The 18,074-nt window shown below is 43.1% G+C and overlaps 1 protein-coding gene and 1 long non-coding RNA gene across 3 annotated transcripts in view; one reads left to right on the top strand and one right to left on the bottom strand.

Moving 5' to 3' along the window:
• Positions 1 to 513: 513 nt before the first annotated feature.
• On the top strand, positions 514 to 2,823 carry LOC134481062 (uncharacterized). The gene is made up of 2 exons (XR_010056270.1): positions 514 to 2,372; positions 2,693 to 2,823. It is a non-coding gene; the product is annotated as an uncharacterized LOC134481062 (long non-coding RNA).
• A 4,092-nt stretch (positions 2,824 to 6,915) lies between these two features.
• Positions 6,916 to 18,074, bottom strand: part of Cmss1 (cms1 ribosomal small subunit homolog) — a 298,132-nt gene continuing 286,973 nt past the window's right edge. The window contains exons 6-10 of one of the 2 annotated variants that reach the window (NM_001013866.1): positions 17,528 to 17,630; positions 12,326 to 12,386; positions 11,720 to 11,807; positions 8,582 to 8,670; positions 6,916 to 7,195 (exon numbers count right to left, since the gene is read on the bottom strand). In NM_001013866.1, coding sequence (NP_001013888.1) covers positions 7,112 to 7,195; positions 8,582 to 8,670; positions 11,720 to 11,807; positions 12,326 to 12,386; positions 17,528 to 17,630 — 425 coding nt within the window. In that variant the 3' untranslated portion in view covers positions 6,916 to 7,111. The remainder of the gene's footprint in view (positions 7,196 to 8,581; positions 8,671 to 11,719; positions 11,808 to 12,325; positions 12,387 to 17,527; positions 17,631 to 18,074) is intronic. The other variant, XM_063270410.1, reaches the window with a different exon arrangement.

The following is an 18,074-nucleotide window of genomic DNA, read 5'->3' as shown; positions in this document are numbered from 1 at the left end:
GGCAATCTGCTTTAATTAAATCCATTGATTTGAATGTTACTCTTTCATAGACAAGCACACAGAATAGTGCTTCATCAACCCTCTGGCACCATGTGCTTCAGCCAGGTAGACAATTAAAATCTCATCATATGCAGTAAGTGCAAACTTTTCTGGGGCAGTATTTCCAAGAGAGATAACCATATACACATTTTATATTTATCTATTATAGTCACTTTTTTTCTAAACTTTTCATCTTTTATTTTTTATTGATTTTTCACATCATATATAGTTTGAGCATATTCTTCCCTCTCCTAACTCCTCCCCATCACCCTAACCATGCAACCTCCTATTCTCTCATAAACCAAAACAAGTCATGGAAAACAAAAATTAAAGCAAAAATGGACAAAAAATATGGACCAAAAAAAAAAACCCACAAAAAACAAAACAAAAAGCCCACAAAAACAATAACAACAAAAGGAGACAAATCCCCCAAACTCCAGTCTGTTGGTGTTGGCCAACTAAGTACTCTTGGACATGGAGCCTTCCCTGAAGTATGGTTGATGTACCCCAGGATACTCCATGGGAGAAAACTGATTTCCCTTTCCCAGCAGGTATCAATTACGAATAGCTTCTTGGTTAGTGGGTAGGACTTATGCTCACACTCTCAGCGCTGACATCGTCTGGTGTGAACTAGTTCAGGTCAGGCTCTGTGAGTTTATTTGTGTTTCGCTCCTGTCAGGCCTAGAAGATGCTGCTTCCTTAGCGTCAGCAACCACCTCTGGCTTTTACAATCTTCCTGCTTCCTCTCGCACATAAACAGATCCCTGATCTTCCAGGGGAGGGTTTGATATCTCACTTTGGACCGAATCTCTCTCTGCACACTGTCCTGTGGTGGGTCTTTGCATCTACAGAGTTAATGTAAAGGAATCTTTTCTGATGAGGGTTGAGTGAGGTACTGATCCATGGTCTAGTAGCATGTCATTGGGAGTGCTTTTATTGCTTTGTCCCTTTAGAATAGTAACAGTGGTGGGTTTTCCCCTAGGGCCCATGACCTACCTAGTCTCAGGCTCTCGATCACTTTAGCAGTTTTGTGTATGGGTTCTATGCCATGGAGTGAGCCTCAAACCTGATTTTAATCAATACAACTTATGCTTGAAAATACACTTCATGTGCTTTGTTTCCTCAACAGCCAACAGTATTGGCTATCTATTGTATGGCACAGAATATTTAGCTGCATCCTTGACTTTCTACCAGCTAAGTGTCAGTCCCACCTCCCACTGGATGCACTGGATGCCAACAGTAGCCTTCTACCTCAGTGTGCGGCTAAACATATTTTAAGCATTGCAAATGTAACCTAAAGGGGGAAACTGCTTAAGAACCACCATTCTGGCCTGATACCTATTTGCTAGTAGTGGTGGTATCATTAGAAAAATTGGGAGAGTGATTTCCTCTTAATCCCCCTACCCTGACCTTTTCTTCAAGACAGAGTTTCTTTATGTAATCCTGGCTATCCTGGAACTTGATTTGTAGATCAGATTGTCCCTGGAACTCAGAGATCTGCCTGACTCTGCCTCCCAAGTGCTGGGATTAAAGGTGTGCGCCACCATGGTCAGCTTGAAGGATTTTCTTAAACCCTTGTCTTTATTTTTCTGCAACCATGGTGTAAATTGTGTATATGATAGTGTAACCGTGGTATGTACACTCTGAAGAGATATGAATACATATCTACTCACTGGACACAGGGAACTAATGGCAGACCAAAGTAAGGATCCCAATGCAGTGTGGCTTATTAAATCAATGAGCCTATTGGCCTTACTTGCAGGAGGATGGGGTTACTGACCCCCAAACAGCCACATTGCTTAAGTCAACTCTGTCATAGCTGCCTAGGTAGTGTGCACTCTTCAGGAACTAACTGGTCTACCAGCTATGTTAGCAAGTACTAAAACCACATGAGGTTGGGGCAGAATTACATACAGATGGGAGTAGGGTGTGGAAAGTGGGTTATGATCTTTAGTTGACGGTCTATGACTCTTCAAGTTCCTATTCTATGCTGGGATGTCAACAAAGGGGTTCTGGTGAAGAGAGTGGTGTCTGCTAATGTTGAGTTCACAATGCCTTCTTGGCAATAGCACACACGTTACATTTTTGGACTGCCTTATGTCTGTCTTGCATTACCTGCAGGGACGCAAATATGGTAAACATGATGTGGTTATGTGTGTAGGGTGGGCACTCACAGTATTCATAATGGTCTCAGTTTTAACGGCAAATTAGTGGATTGTTCTGAATTTTGACAGACTTAGACTGCGATGTCTCCATATGAAATTATGTCTGGTTTTCTACATTATCTTAGATATGCCACTTGACAAAAAGTTACACACACCTGGATTCTGAAGGTATGTGATTCATTTTGCTTACCACAGGCTAAGAAAATCTCACTTGTTAGGATTAAGGGATTGCCCAGGGCCGCACAGGAAGAACAACACATAGCTTTAGAACTCATGGAATGTGGTCCACTAGTTACCATAGCCACATGGGTGAGCCTTGGTGTGGCACAACCCGGGGTACCATGAGTCCTGAGGACTTCAAGCTGTTGTGGAGTTCGGCTCTGCTTGCTGCTCTCAAATCCTCTAATCTAAGAGTTCTATGGAAACCCCGAGGGGGCTTCCAGCCCTCACAGGACAGTAACCCTGGCACTCACAATGATAATGCTCAGTCTCTTTCAGGCATTGCTACGGGAGCAGCTTGATTCCATCACCACCCTAGAGAAGAACTTAAGAGACATTTTCAGCAATGACCACCACCCTTGGAAAACATTTGGAAAATAAAATTATTAGTGGAGCTAAATTGAGACATTTTTATGACTGCCTCTGATGTAGGAAACCTTAGGAAACAATTTGAAGTTCAGAAAGGCACACTCTTATTAAGCAAGGGACCTTTTATGGCCAGGGAACAAGAACAATGGCAACACTGGCTGACATGACTCTCACTGAGGCTGGGCTGCTGCTGATTGATACCCATTTTTATAGCACTTTTGCCCTCACCTTCCTGACATGATTTATTAAATATTGCTGATGAAGTCTAAGAATATAAGGTTCATCTGATTTTTATATAAACGTTTAGATTTGTGATTCTTTTAAGATTCCTATGAGATTACATTTAGAGATAAATAAAATAATTATTCCTTTCTTTGTAATCACAAATTGCTTCTTTCCAGTAAGAGAAACTGACTGGGAAAACTGCCTTGTTTACACTTTGTTACTCTATAGCAAATAACTTTTTTTTTTAACCTGTACTACATGTTATTTCCTGTAAAGCTATTGGGGAACATACTTTTTTTTTCACAATCAATCACTAAAACTAAAATTTAATCACTAAAATGTAATTTTATACTGCTTGAAAGTTTATTTTGGAATATATAAGCTATATATAAGAAAGCTATATATATAAGAATAAAGAATGAGTGACTAGAACATTGTTCCTTCCATTCCTCAACTACGTGTATATCATCAACTATGTGTATATCTGTGTATGTGTAAGATTTGTGTGAGTGGGGGTTTACACATTGTTCCTTCTACCCATGAACTATGTATACGTATGTATATATGTAAAGCTTGTCTGGGCATGTGTTGTAGCTTGCCCCATCCACCGACTGTGTGTGTGTGTGTGTGTATGTATGTATATGCATGAAATGCTTGGAGGCTGCATGTTGGAGCTTTGCTCTAACCATTCTATGTATGAATGTCTCATGTCTGTCTGTTGGTCTGTATGCATGTATATATATGTGTATAAAGTTATTGGACTCTGCCTTTTGTTTTGTCCACTCAATGTATGTGTATGAATTTTCTCTTTCCTGCTAGGCCCAAGGAGTTAAGAGTTCATAGTTTTTCCTCTGGCCACAGGGAGTACCAGCCTTAGTAAATCAAGCTTTGTCCCCTCAGAGAAAAGTCTGCTGAATAACTTCTCTAATCACTGGCTACCATTGGCAGCAGTCCCTGTAGGTATCTGGACCCGCCCACTTTAGTGGCTCTTAGTACTGACTCTCTGCCTGTCTCAAAAGCCGGTCATTAGCAAGGGATAAGGATAACAGGTTTGCTTTGGACATCATATAAATTCATACTTTCAATGAACTTCATCTCCGTAGCAGCTCTCCACTCTCCTCCTCCACTGGGTTCCACTCAAGGTCTTTGAAGATGGTGTGCACACCTGTTTTCTGAGTGCTCCTTGGCAGCTGTCAGCCAGAGGTGCTCACTGGAGTGCAGGAGTGAGTGCTTTGCTGGATTGTGTGTGCTACCCTTGAGCTAGAATAACTTGAATGTGGGATTTTATGAGCAATGGCATACACTTCCTTATTATGTGCTTGTTGTATGCTCTTTTCCCAAAGATGGCTTGTGTTCCTAAAAGAAATCCAAGTCCTGGGTCTGGCCTCCATTTTACTATTTGAACTGTGCATGGTCCTTGTGAAACTCAGTTTTATTGTCTATAAAATATGAGTAAGAACTGGACACAGCGGAGCATGCTTCAATTCCAGCACCTGGGGAGCAGAGGATGGTAGCTCTCCATAGTGGGAGCTCATCTTAAAATAATAACAATGGATTAAAATGTGAAGGATGCCTTTCCTTCAGGAATGTTTCAATGAAGATGTAGACTATATATCCGAGTTGTACTCAGTGTTTACACAGATAACCAGCCAACAACGTTATGAGTGATAAATGGAATCTGATCAGTAGCTGTTAGGGTCTGGGGGTCACCACCCAACTATTCAGACACCAATCTTACTCAAACGAGTATGGTTTATTGAACACCAAAGACTGGCCAGGGACACAGGCCAGGCTGGGGAGCTAGCTGCAACATTGAGTTAAGATCCTATAGGGGTTTTAAGCCTAAAATCCACAAATATCTGTGCCAAGTTATTCCACCAAACAGGATTTAGGGATAGAGTATTTCCTTAGAAACATGTCCTTGTTGTATATTTACCCTGTTCCCATTGGCGGGGGTATTCAACTATCCTGGGGGGACATGACTTGCCAACCAGGTTGTCAGACACCCACGTACATGTCTGTCTCTGTCAGGCAGGATGTCCCTTCCCAGGGATATCTTGGGAACTTAAACTTTCCTCAACCACTACTCAAAATGGAAGATTTACTCCAAATAGCTTCTTACATCGATGCCGGTGGCTCTCTTATGTTGGGGTCCATCCCAGGGGCAGCTTATAAAGGCCAGAAACCATAGAAGCTCACACATGGGTGCAGGAAGTGCTGCTGGGTGGTTGGTTCAGGCTCAAGCTTATAGTGGTGAACTACACAAAGCAGTTCTACTGACCACTATTGTTTTCCAAGAACACCAAAACAAAGACTATCCCAGTAACAGCACAAAATGGCAGGCTAGACAGGTAAAAGTTACATTAGGCCTTAACAGTAGCCAGGCATGGTGGCACATGCCTTTAATACCAGCACTTGGGATTAAAGAACTCTGAGATCTAGGCCAGCCTGGTCTATAGAGTGAGTTCCGGGACAGCAAGGGCTACATAGAGAGACCCTTTCTGAAAAAAAACAAAAAACACACAAACTAAAAAAATATTGAACAATAAAAAAGTAATACACTGTAATCTAATGGGATAAAACATACACTCATGTGTCCTCACTGGTGTAAATTACTGAGCAAAGAACTAAGAAGGAGGAAAGCTCTTTCACAAGGATCCCAATGAAGATCAAAAGAATGAACGGAATAGGAAAGGTACCACAGTAATGGCGGCTTCAATAGTTGGTGGCTGCTAAAGATTACTGGGTGGCTTGAAGAAAAAGCTACTTATCTGTCTAAAGTGTCTCTTCCAAGATAATTATGGACTGCAAAGGGGGAAATGGCACATACTTCTACCGTGCAGGGAAGCGACAGATGCCAGCTTTACCTGGAGTTCAGGGCTGCTAGCACTGGTACTAAGACACAGTAATGTTATACATTCCTGACAGGACATGGGGAGAGGGACATACTGCCACTGTGGGTCTGACCCAAATTCACAAAACCTCGTTAGGATGCGGACAAGTCCAGATTGAGGATCGTTTACAACAGGGCTGATGAGTGCTCATGAGAGGAGTGAAGAATGAGGCACTGTCACCGTGAGGAAGAATAATAAGTGTGGCATGGCCCTCCAACCGGAAGTCAGTGACATCTACAGCGTCTTTAACTCTACCGTGCTGATGTTGGGGTGCCAGTTTTGGTTGCCCGTACATTAGGTATCTTAGGTGGTGACATTGTGAGAACCTGGGGAGCGGGACATAGGAATTATCTACATTGCTTTTGCAAAAATTGTGCACATTAGGAATTATTTCAAATTAAAGAGCCAAAACATATAAATGAATGTGGCTGCTGTATTTATATCTGCCTGCACCAGGTATATTTGCTCTTTTTAGTTTTGTTGGCCACACTGTGTGCCCAAGACTATGTTTCACAGTGAGGGAGTGTAGGAGGCATCACCTGACAGGCAGAGAGGAGGCCTGAAGTCACAAGATGCTGTACTTCCAGCTCTGCTTTCTGCTAGGACAAAGACCCAACAGGCTTCCATTCCCTCACTGTGGGATCCCTTTCCGCTGACCTGCCTGACAAGGGCTGTGAGCCCAGAAGCTCGCTTCCTTGGTCTAACCTGACCGATCTGCAATAACTCACTCCCAAGCCAGCACAGGCACTTGGGACCCCGAGCCTTCTGTGGTGGTGGAGGGCTGTCCACTGCGGGAGTCCGCTTCGGACTATGGCGTCAGCCCTGTGCTTCAGTTTATCAAGCTGCTCCACATGCCTCATTTCAGGGTCTCTCTGACAGTTTTGTGAGATAGCATTCCTATTCTGCAGCCTAAAAAGCTCAGGGAGGGGTGTGGCTCAGTGTCTCAGCCGCTATTTCCTGTCTCCTGATAGTCAAAGCAGAGGAGGAAGGAAAACTTTCTGCTCAACAAGACAACATACACAGGCAGAGCTTTATTATCTGAGGGTACGAGCCAAAGGACAGGCCCACAGTTGTCAAAGCATCCTCATGAAGCATCTTCAGTGATCCACTGGGCGATGAAGTTAACATAACTACGACAGAGTAGGATATTCTGAGTATTTGCAATATGTCGGCAACTGGACTCTCCATCAGGACCCTGGCTCAGAAAAGGCCCAGCTTCAAGGAGTCCGATTTGCATAGGCTGAACACTCCCATATCTAGAAGCTCAAAAACCTCCTTTCTTATCTAAATGAGAGAAAAGAACAAAACAACAGAAAGGTTATGATCAAACAAAAATGGTCCTGGTGAACACAGCCAATCCCTGGGGTCCCATGTATTTATACAGCTGCTGTGGCCAGAATCAGACAGGGCAACGGTCCTAGGCGAAAGGCAGAATCCATGTTTGATTCCCTGTTGAAGGTCACACAAGTAAGAGAGAGGGGTACTGCGCAAAACACCAGTTTCATTAAAGTGGCCCTCTGTTTGCATCTAGCTAGAAGAAAATGCCGTAAAGTGCCGTGAGGGCACCTTAGTGCCATGCAAAGACCCAATACAGGACTGAGATAACTTAATGGCACGGACGCAACAAAATGGCTATGACTGTAAAATGTTGACACTGTTAATTATTCAGATTTAACATTATAATAGAAACCATCAAATCTGGCCTCATGTCTGACAGCTGAGTATTTTCTTTTTAAAAAGACTATTCATGGATGCAGAGACAACTGTGTGTGTGTGTGTGTGTGTGTGTGTGTGTGTGTGTGTGTGTATGCATGCTTGTGCACATATGTGGGTGCATGCATAGGAAACTAAGCAATGGTTTGCTTTTTTTTAACTTGAATTGATCCCCAATACAACTCGCCAACCAATTATAATGCACTTTGTGCATTGAAGCAGTTTTATGTGGTACACTAACTCACAGCGTGCTTTAGAGGCATAATCCCAAACCTCTTTGATAGTAGTCCTGGTAGGTGATTGACAGCCTTGTTTATTATTATGTAGCCCTCCCCCTCACCACACACCCACATCAGATTAGATTGAAAAATTGTTGCACAATAACACGGTGGTTGGCAGAATAAAATTTCTACATTATGAGGGCAGTGAACTACTTTTCATATATATACAGTGAGCTGAGCTGTGCTCACAAAGGCATTCGATCATTCAGTTTGAATCTATTGCGACACAAAATCCCTCCACGGAGAGCAAAAATGTCTTTGTAAGTCATGTAGTAGGTTTTGTGGGGATGTGGAGAAGCCAACAATCATCATCCCCTCTTCCCCCTCTTTGGCCAAGAGCATCTATATAAGAAGGATCGGCAAAGATGTCTGCTTCCGGAGGCACAGGGACAGGATGAGTCCTCCAGATGGGCTGGCTTCTTTGAAGTACAGACGTCCTGTGGGGCAGGAGCCATGGCCGTTTAGTGAGCTGACTATACCACAGGTGGAAAGGGCAGGGCTGCGTGTAAGCAGATGAGACGGCTCCATAACAGTTACCTCAGTGTTAAAGACAGAAACTATCTCCAAAGCGAAAATGTGCTGGCTTCCATGTCAAAGACTTTATTACTGTGTTTGAACTCAAAGTTCAAATCAGAAAAGAAAAAAAGATTAAAGACAAGTGCTGATTACACAGTACCTCGGGAATGTCCATCATTCTCCTCAGCTTCTGATCTCTCCAGTTCCAGTCAAAAACCAGAAACTTTAAGGGGTTCAAATTAAGGCCATCTGAAAGACACAGTGAGAGTGGCGGTAGTAAAGCCCTCACGACGTAAGCGTATTAAAACGGTTTCGTCCTCCTGGCTGCCTCACTTGCTGTCCTTTCCCCCAGCAATGAACCTCTGCACTGATGCTTGCCTAATGGGAAACACGTGGGGCAGCTCTCCCTGCTTTTGAGGACAGAGAAGCTGCTCTGGTGAAGCCCGTCAATCCTCAGGTGCTCCCTCCCTCCATTTATGACTGGAGTCTCCTTCCTGAATGGAGAAGCTGCTTCTTGTGGTCTGCAGAGGAGTTGAGAGCAGCAGAACCTACAGGAGTTCTCTGAGGCAGTGGGGAGAAGGACAAGGTTGGGGAGACCCTTAGCAGGGGCTGGGAAATCATGTAAGGACTGCATCCATTCTGCTACAGGCTTTACCTAGAACTACCGTGCACTGAGACTGGAGAAGACCCAGGTCCTGCATGCCACATGAGGGAACAGTGCCTGAAGCATGTCTCATGCAGCTGTTCCCCACAGCCTTTCCCAGTCCAGCCCTTCCCTCTGCCCCAGAGACGCTTCATGCCTTTTAGAATTACAACACTTTTATTTGAAACACTGTCACTGGAGTTCCGAGAGGAAACTGGGAAAAGATAACAGGTTGATCCTCCAGGACAGAGACCCAGTGCTGGAAAAGCCGACAGGGAAACCCCCTCTTAAATGGAACCACCTTTACCCAGAGCCTTAAAACATGCATCCACAGAAGAGCTTTTCTTCTGTGATGCCTCAGTTAAAAAAGCTACCGGAAGCTTAGAGCTACTTGCAATGGTCACTGTTTTATGCATATTTAAAAAAACTGCATAAAATCCAAGCATCAACCCCAGAAGAGTTGCAGTCGAGTAATGTAATAAATAGATATTACAGAGGTGAGAGTAAATCAGTTTCCTGCCAAGGAAAGTCTTCATAATATATAATATTTAAGCGAGACACATATATTTATAATATTAAGTCTCTCTCTCTCTCTCTCTCTCTCTCTCTCTCTCCCTCTCTCTCTCACACACACACACACACAAACACATAACATGTACACTGTAAACATGTGGGATGTTATATGATCTCTGCTTCATAAAAATATACAGTTATGTAGAAATAAGACTGAAAGGCAGTATAATAGTTATAATTAACAAGCAAGTCCACACCTTTCTTTTTTAAAACTGCATTTATTTAGTATGTGCGTGTGTGTACGTGCGTGGGCCTGTGTGCTAAGGTGAGTATGGATTAAGAGGGCAACTTGGAGGGGTCAGTCCTCCTACCTGGAGTTGCAGGAATCAAAGTGTGAACAAAGGCGCCAAGCCCTTACCACCTAAGCCGCCTTGTCCATCCCCTCTCTATCGCCTTGCTTTTCTCACAGACTTGAATCAGGAAGTCTCCATAACCACGAAATGAAAACACCAAAATTCTGAGGATAGTTTTACAGATCCCAGTGTTGAAGATAACACTTTTCATCATGCTAGGTTATAATCAGTAATAAAATGAGTGAGGTGGTGCTGCTCTAGCTTTGACAGAACCCCAGTTCTCAGAGTGAGGCTATTTTTATAAACACCTTACAAGTATCCTAACGCTATAGCTAATATATTGTAAACTATCCAATCAGATTCAGAAGTAAAGGCTTTCAATAATAACATGTCCAAAAGCTCCTTAACATTATCTTTCTGTATGAAACAGACTTTCAAACCAAAGTGTTCCAACTCTAGAAATCTAATCAACAGCTTGGCCAGCTTCTTTTTGTCTGTCTGTCTGTCTGTCTGTCTGTCTGTCTGTCTGTCTGTCTGTCTCCCTGCTCCTATTTTAAATCCAAAAAAGGTTCTGTTAGGTAGTGGGGGATCTGGTGACACAGAAAAAGTCACTGGTTCCTCAAGGAAAAGGCTCTGAAACTAAGAAGACCAGGCCCGAGCCTGGGGGAGTCCCTCTTCTGAGGCTCTGTTTTCTTGCAGAAATACTGAGTCCTAGGCAGTAAGGATGCTGTGAGTTCTAGTTAGATAATGCACACCAAGGATGTCCAGCATAACACCAGTTAAAGTAGGAATTCAAAAAACTGTTTGCCTCCCATCTCTATCAGAGGCCTCCAGGGTCATTCTCTGCCATTTGCACAGAACCCTGCAGTCGGGAGGGTATAACTGGCCGTCGGTTATTGTCATCTAGGCAGGGCTTTATTTGATGCTTCTGATACCCAGTTATTGCTGTGGGTGTTACTTTGACAAATACAAAATAATTCAGGGATAGATCCCGACGGAAGACAAGGTAATTTGAAAACGAAGAATGAAATCAGTAAATTCGAACCAGCCTCCAGGCTCACGGGTAACTTTGGCAGCCCTGGTGGCAAGGGATGGAGACCCTGATAGAGACCAGCACAGGCAGCTCAGAGAGACTTTGTCTCAACTTACACAGTGAAAAGAGCTCAGTGACAGGCCGCAGCGGGAGAGTGTTTGCTCAGCATGGATGAGGTCCTAGCACCGCAAAACAACCCCAGACCCCCTCTCCCGAAGCCTGAAGGTCTGGTAAGAACAGGTACTAACATTACCTGCAGGCCAGCAGGTTCCTGGAATACTTTCTGTGCAAAGCACTAAAAGGGAAATATATGCAGGAGGAATATTCTGGAATATCTGTTTTATCTATAGAAATGATGTTTTCATTTCAGTCTGTTTACTATCCCATTATGACCAGAATAGGAGTCTCTAAGAATCAAGCCTCATTTACCCAAGAAGGGAATATTCAGCACAGTGGGCTCTACCAGTTTCTTGGCCAGGGGATGGGTGGTGAAGCCTGTGGGGACCGCTCAGCACTCCAGCTACTGGAATCTGATCGTGTTTAGTTGGGCAAATGCGTTTCAGTGGACCACAGCCCTCCCATTCCCACAGCAGTGCACGAGTTGCTGGCTTCTGAGATCAAAGACTGAGCTGAGTTTTGCACTGGGCAATTTACAGAGGTTTGCTTTTCTTTTTGGACCGCAAATGTGTTTGCCCAGACTCACACAGGGTAAGGAAGGGCTGGCTTAACAGAGTTCTCAGCATCCTCATCTCATACCTTGTTTGACAAGTTCTTTGATTCTCCCTGGAGTCCCCACGCCCAGGTGTATCGCTCGCTTCTCCAGCAACTTCACCTGCTCCTGGACCTTTTCAAGATGGAAGACAGGGAGAAAACAGGGGAACCGTTAAGGAAGTGTAATCCCAGGTCATATGAACCGTTAAGGAAGTGTAATCCCTGGGCTGGAGAGATGGCTCAGCCGTTAAAGGCTAGGCTCACAACCAAATATATAAGGAAGTGTAATCCCAGGTCATATTAGACCATTTTATCTCTGTGCAAACAACAACGGTAACAGCCCAAATCAACAATCAAACAGGGCTACTCTTCAAAAAGAAAACTGATCAGTAATACCCAAGGGATTGGGAATGAAGCCTCGGCTTCTGTTCAGGAGCTGAGAAAGGTAGAGAGCATGACCGCAGTAGGTCAAGGGAGCCACGAGGGACATGAAATGCAGGAGAAACCCGAATAGTTGTTAGCTCTGTCACACCAAGAATGGATAAAGGACAATGGTTTCCAAGGAGACTTGAAGAGGTTGGAAGGACATGATGGTCCTGGGTGTCACTAGGGACCACTTATCTCTGATTAGAACTACATGGCCTTGTTTACCTTTATGTGTTTTGCAAATAATTTCATAACTTTGGCATCTCCTTTGAATGCTGTCAGAGACCTACAAAAAGGAATGAATTAACAAATTTAATAGATTACGACAACTTACTCACTTAAGAATGCACTATTTACAGATTATAGCTTATCACTGAAAACGCTGTTCTAAACGTGGACGGTCATGCTTGTATCTACACACAAGAAGACCGTTAGGCAAGTCTGTCTAAGCAGTGAAACTGGACTGGGCTTTCAGACACGATGACATGTACGTGAAATCGTACAAGCGGTTGAGACAGGATTGTGGTTACATAAAGACCAGCCTAGGTGACAGAGCAAGTGCTATCTCAGAGAAGAATCAGAAATGGGGGAGGCTATTTGTTCAGGTCCCCATCTGGGTGTGCTTCTGAGTCAAACCCAAGGTCAGCCTACTTTGGCCTCTTTGACAATTCGAGCATGTGGCCAGACAGAGAAGCACAGGACGAGCCCACCAGGGAGGAGGACTGGCGTCCTAGTACAATGGCCTCCACATTTGTACTAGAACTTTTTTGTAGATTGAATTTCTTTGTACAATTTCATACCCCAGATCATTCCTGCCTGAGGATGAGAAGGAATGAAGGGAAAGAAGGAAAAAGATGTGGGCCTGTAGACCCTGACCCGAGAGAGCAGGAGTGAATCGTGCATGAACGAGGTGATTCTTTAGGTTGTGGCTGTGAGGACTGAGGGGAACTAGAGACCCTGAAGACGTCAGTTGTTGAGCCAGTTACTAAGGTGAAAGATTATGGATCTAGCGTTTAGTGTTTTTGGAGATGCCAAACATCTATATTTTTATATGTCCAATGAACTGAAAATCAATCACTCCACCTACCTACACACACACACACACATACACACACACACACACACACACACACACACACACACACACACACACGCACACCTTCAACCCTTCAAGTCTCTACAGGGTCTTGCACTATGCCTGACTGTTCATGAACAGTTATGCAGGCTCTCTTCACACTTGCACACCCCCCCCCCCCACTGCTGCCACTTCCAAGTGCTGGGATCACATGCAGGCAGCAGTGTGTGCAGATTCATTTCAACACGTTAGGGCCAAAGTGCTGCAGGGTAGACTCAGCCTAGGTTGTTGACTTATAGCTCTGGTATGTAGTAAGGTAAGCCCATTTACTTCTAGTATTCAACACTTTGGATCTATCCACATCAATTCAGATGATCAGTTCTGAGGGTCAAGCTGGTCTGCTGGTACCTCAGAGGACAGGTTTTATAAGGACTGTTGTGACAGTGGGGCCTCGGATTGAACAAACAGTTGCTCTATGAACAACCAGATTACAGCATCTGCTCTTTGTGTTGTTTGATAGATGACATTAATGATGGTACTACTGTGTCACCTAGGACCAGTTTTATTTTTAAATTTGAACTCACAAGATGCCATGGATGTGGGAACTGAAATTTCCCAACACATTCTGTCCACAGAAGTTGGGCCCATCTCTACAATCTAAAAGGCTTTGTGGAAGGGCTCGACCACCACGAATTCCAGCTAGCTTCATCTGATTTTCTGATGTTTCTTGGTTTTGTCTTTATTTTAACCACTTGTTTTTCATTTGGTGTAGTTCTGTGTGTCACCTAGAATTCTGTTTTGAGTTAATGTGAGTATATTTATTTAAGGTTCAGATATTGAAGACAGAGATATCACTCCCCCTTATGTGTCATTACGTTTTGAGAAATATTGTTGACCAGGAGGAACGTATTGATATGCAAGATAGTGAGACATACAATCCAGTTTGTATTGCAAGTAAATTCTTAATTACACATAAGCATTTTCCATTGCAAGGTTAGCAAGGAAAAAAAGAATCGTGGCACTCAAGAGAACAGAAGTCCTTATGATAGAATTAAAAACATTGGTCTTTGTGAATAGGCTCTTTTTTTTTGGTGCTTATTCACAGGACACTTTGTAATTCATTTAACCTTGAAATGGATCATAATAGAGCTTGGGACAGTTGGTAAATGAAATGTGACCACACAGTGCTTTCATGCCCCTTAGAAAGGAATTTATATAGAGCAACAGCTCAAATCGATATGACAACTTGGTCTGAAGAGGTCACAGGCAGGCCAGCTTCTTTGCCATTAGCATCTCAGTTAGCACTGGGTTCTACAGTGTCCCTCGGAATGCTCAGAAATGCCAGGTGAAACGCTCCGATTTCAGGCCCACAAGTACAAATGCTACCCAGGTAGACTGGGTTGCTGAAGATCAATGATGTTTGGAGCAGACGTACATGAACATCTTGCTTTACTGGAGAATGTGGGGCACGGTTTAACGTGTGTGCTGAGGGTGAGAAAGCGAGTTTGAAGGACTGGTAAAGTTTAACAACTTCTTTCCTAAAACCATGATTCGATTAATTCATCTAGAGAAACAGATGTTGAATCACCATGGAGTCCCCACACTCGCACCTTTGTACTCGACAAAGCTCCTGGTTCTAGACACAGACTTCCTTTGTTTTGTCTCCGGTTAAAGCCTGGTTTCCCACAGGACCTGTTCCTGTGAGTGCCACCTCCTGTGTCTGCCCTCTGTTCTCTGGACCTGAATGCTACTCGGGTCCAGTGGGAGGATTTGTTTGTTTGTTTGTTTGTTTGTTGATTCTTCAAGAATTCAGCAAATGAAGACAACTGTGAAAGCTCTTAATAAAGCACCAACTTACCTTTAATATATAAATTTTTTCTTTAAATTTTTTGTCTCTTTGGATTTATCTTGGTAGAAGGGGTGAGACCTAAATCCAACTTTATTTTTCCAGCTGGCTAATCAGTTGTTCAACACAGTTGTTGTCTGTCTTCCTCTGATGATTTATTTGTCACCTTTTCTGTACACTACATTGTCATACGCACTTGGGCCTGTTTCTTCCCTTTCAATTTAGTCCATTGACCCATGTGCCCGTCCTACATGTGACAGTCCCAGACACTCTGCACTGCTGAGACGCTGTAATACATGGACTGACAGTCTGGAAGGGACGGGCCTCTTCTAAGTGGTTTTTACTAACCTTTGTCAGCCATTTTAGTTGTATGTTTTTGTAAAAGTTTAAAAACAGTTTATTCAGTTAAACAAAACAAATCTTCTTGGAGTTTTACTTGGAAACTGTGAAATTTGTAGATGATCCCAAGTAAAACAGGCATATTCACAACACCAAGTCTCTTCTCTCAAGAGTATGGTACCAACGTGAATTTGTTTAAGACCTTTTCCATCCTATGATGCTTCTTTCTATAGGTTTGGTAAATTCATTCCCCGGGACTCTGCTTTTCTTGTTATTTTGAGTTGGATTGTTCCGTTTGCTTCATTGCTTTTATTTTTTTAACTGCATAGCTAACAATGTTTATTTTAAATTTTCTATACAATTTGTTGGAAAATACATTATATGCATACTCATATATGTATTTTTTACCCAAATAATGACTATTTGATTTTATTAACATTAAAACATTTTTAAAGAACTTATTATAAGTATTAAACTGTACATAAAATAATATATATGCTAAATAGTAATATTAAAGCAAACAGCCAGGTACCTGTGATCAAGATGAAAAAGTAGATATGATACCTATTTTTTTAAAAAAAATTTTTATTAGATATATTTCTTTACTTACATTTCAAAGGTTATTCCCCTCCCCAGTTTCCTGTCCATAAGCCCCCATTCCCTCCTCTCCCCCTCCCCCATATGGGTATTCCCCCTATATATCCCCCTTATTGTACCCCCCCCGTATTCCCCTGCACGGAGGTGGGGGGAGTCCAACCTTGGCAAGACCAAGGGATTTCTCTTCCACTGGTGCCCCAACAAGGCTATTCTCTGCTACATAGCAGTTGGAGCCCTGGGTCAGTCCATGTATAGTCTTTCAGTAGTGGTTTAGTCCCTGGAAGTTCTTGTTGGTTGGCATTGTTGTTCATATGGGGTCTCAAGCCCCTTCAAGCGCTTTCAGTCCTTTCTCTGATTCCTTCAACGGGGGGTCCCGTTCTCAGTTCAGTGGTTTGCTGCTAGCATTGACCTCTGTATGACATGCTTTGGATGTGTCTCTGAGGAGAAATCTATTTCCAGTCCCTTTCAGCATGCATTTCTAGCATTATCAATCTTATCTAGTTTTGGTGGCTGTATATATGTGGGCCACATGTGGGGCAGGCTCTGAATGGCCGTTCCTTGAGTTGCTGCTCTAAACTTTGCTTCCATATCCCCTCCTATGGATATATTTTCCCCTTTTTAAGAAGGAGTGGGAACATCAGAATTTCGGTCATCCTTCTTCTTGAGCTTCCTGTCGTCTGTGGATTGCATCTTGGGTAATTGGAGCATTTGGCTAATATCCACTTATCAATGAGTGCATACCAAGTGTGTTTTTCTGTGATTGAGTAACCTCACTCAGGATGATATTTTCTAGTTCATTCCATTTGCCTATGAATTTCATGAAGTTGTTGTTTTTGATAGCTGAGTAATATTCCATTGTGTAGATGTACCACATTTTCTGTATCCATTCCTCTGTTGAAGGGCATCTGGGTTCTTTCCAGCTTCTGGCTATTATAAATAAGGCTGCTATGAACACAGTGGAGCACGTGTCTTTTTTATATGTTGGAGCATCTTTTGGGTATATGCCCAAGAGAGGTATAGCTGGATCCTCAAGTAGTTCAATGTCCAATTTTCTGAGGAACCTCCAGACTGATTTCCAGAATGGTTGTACCAGTCTGCAACCCCACCAACAATGGAGGAGTGTTCCTCTTTCTCCACATTGCTTTTACCCTTGCCCCGCACAGTGTGGCTCTCCACACAGCTGTGTAAGTGGGCCTCTAAAATGACTCAGAGCACTCCTCTGTCCCAAATCCTTCCATAGCATCCTACTGTACAGCTAGAAGCCCACCTGATTTCAGGTCAGGAAAGCCACTCTGCTCTGTCCTTGGAATCACTTAAGTCTGCTCTAATACATTCCCTTTTAATAGAAGGGCATGCATAGCTATCTCATTCCATGCCTTACTTTTCCTTACATAGTGCACTACTGTGCAGGATACTGTCATACATTTTACTGGCTGGTTGTCTGCCTCTCCAAAAGAATGTCAACCCCATAGGGCATGGGCTCTGTTTTACTTGTTGCACACAGAATATGCAGCTGGCAGGTATCAGTTCTTCAGTGCATTGGGGAGACACAACTGGAAAGACCACTGACCTGATAAGCTCCAGGGCCCGGACAGCGGAGCTGCACAGGATCAGCATCAGGACCGACTTTTTCTCATTGTGGGTTTTCCGAAGTTTTACCCACTTAGGGCAGACTGAGAGAGAGACCACAAAAGCCATTCTGAATACAGCGAAGTAGCACTGCCAATGGTGGATATTCTCCAACTGTTTATTTCTTAGTGCATAAGAATATAAACAAGCACTGACTGTGTTACATTTTCTGCCACCTTAGAAAGCAGATAAAATTCAGGCTTAATGCTTAAAGACAATGCTGACCAATAGGAAAATTCTGATTCTGTTATGTTACGTTTAGTTTAGCTTAGCTTTTTTGATACTTTGTTTAAAGACAGAACATAGCTCTAGCTGGCTAGCAACTCATAGAAATCCACCTGCCTGGGATTAGAGGCATAAGCTACCACACCGAGACTTTGCTAAATTTTAAAGAGATATCCAGCATGACCTAAAATGGGGCAGAGAATAATACCTCAAACTTATTATTTTGTATTATGTTTATTAAATAGGCTTAGAATTTTTAATAT

The sequence above is a fragment of the Rattus norvegicus genome, chromosome 11 (genome assembly GCF_036323735.1).
Source record: "Rattus norvegicus strain BN/NHsdMcwi chromosome 11, GRCr8, whole genome shotgun sequence".
NCBI classification, from domain to species: Eukaryota; Metazoa; Chordata; class Mammalia; order Rodentia; family Muridae; genus Rattus; species Rattus norvegicus.
Note: the sequence above shows the minus strand (reverse complement) of the source record. Positions and strands in the feature narration are given on the sequence as shown.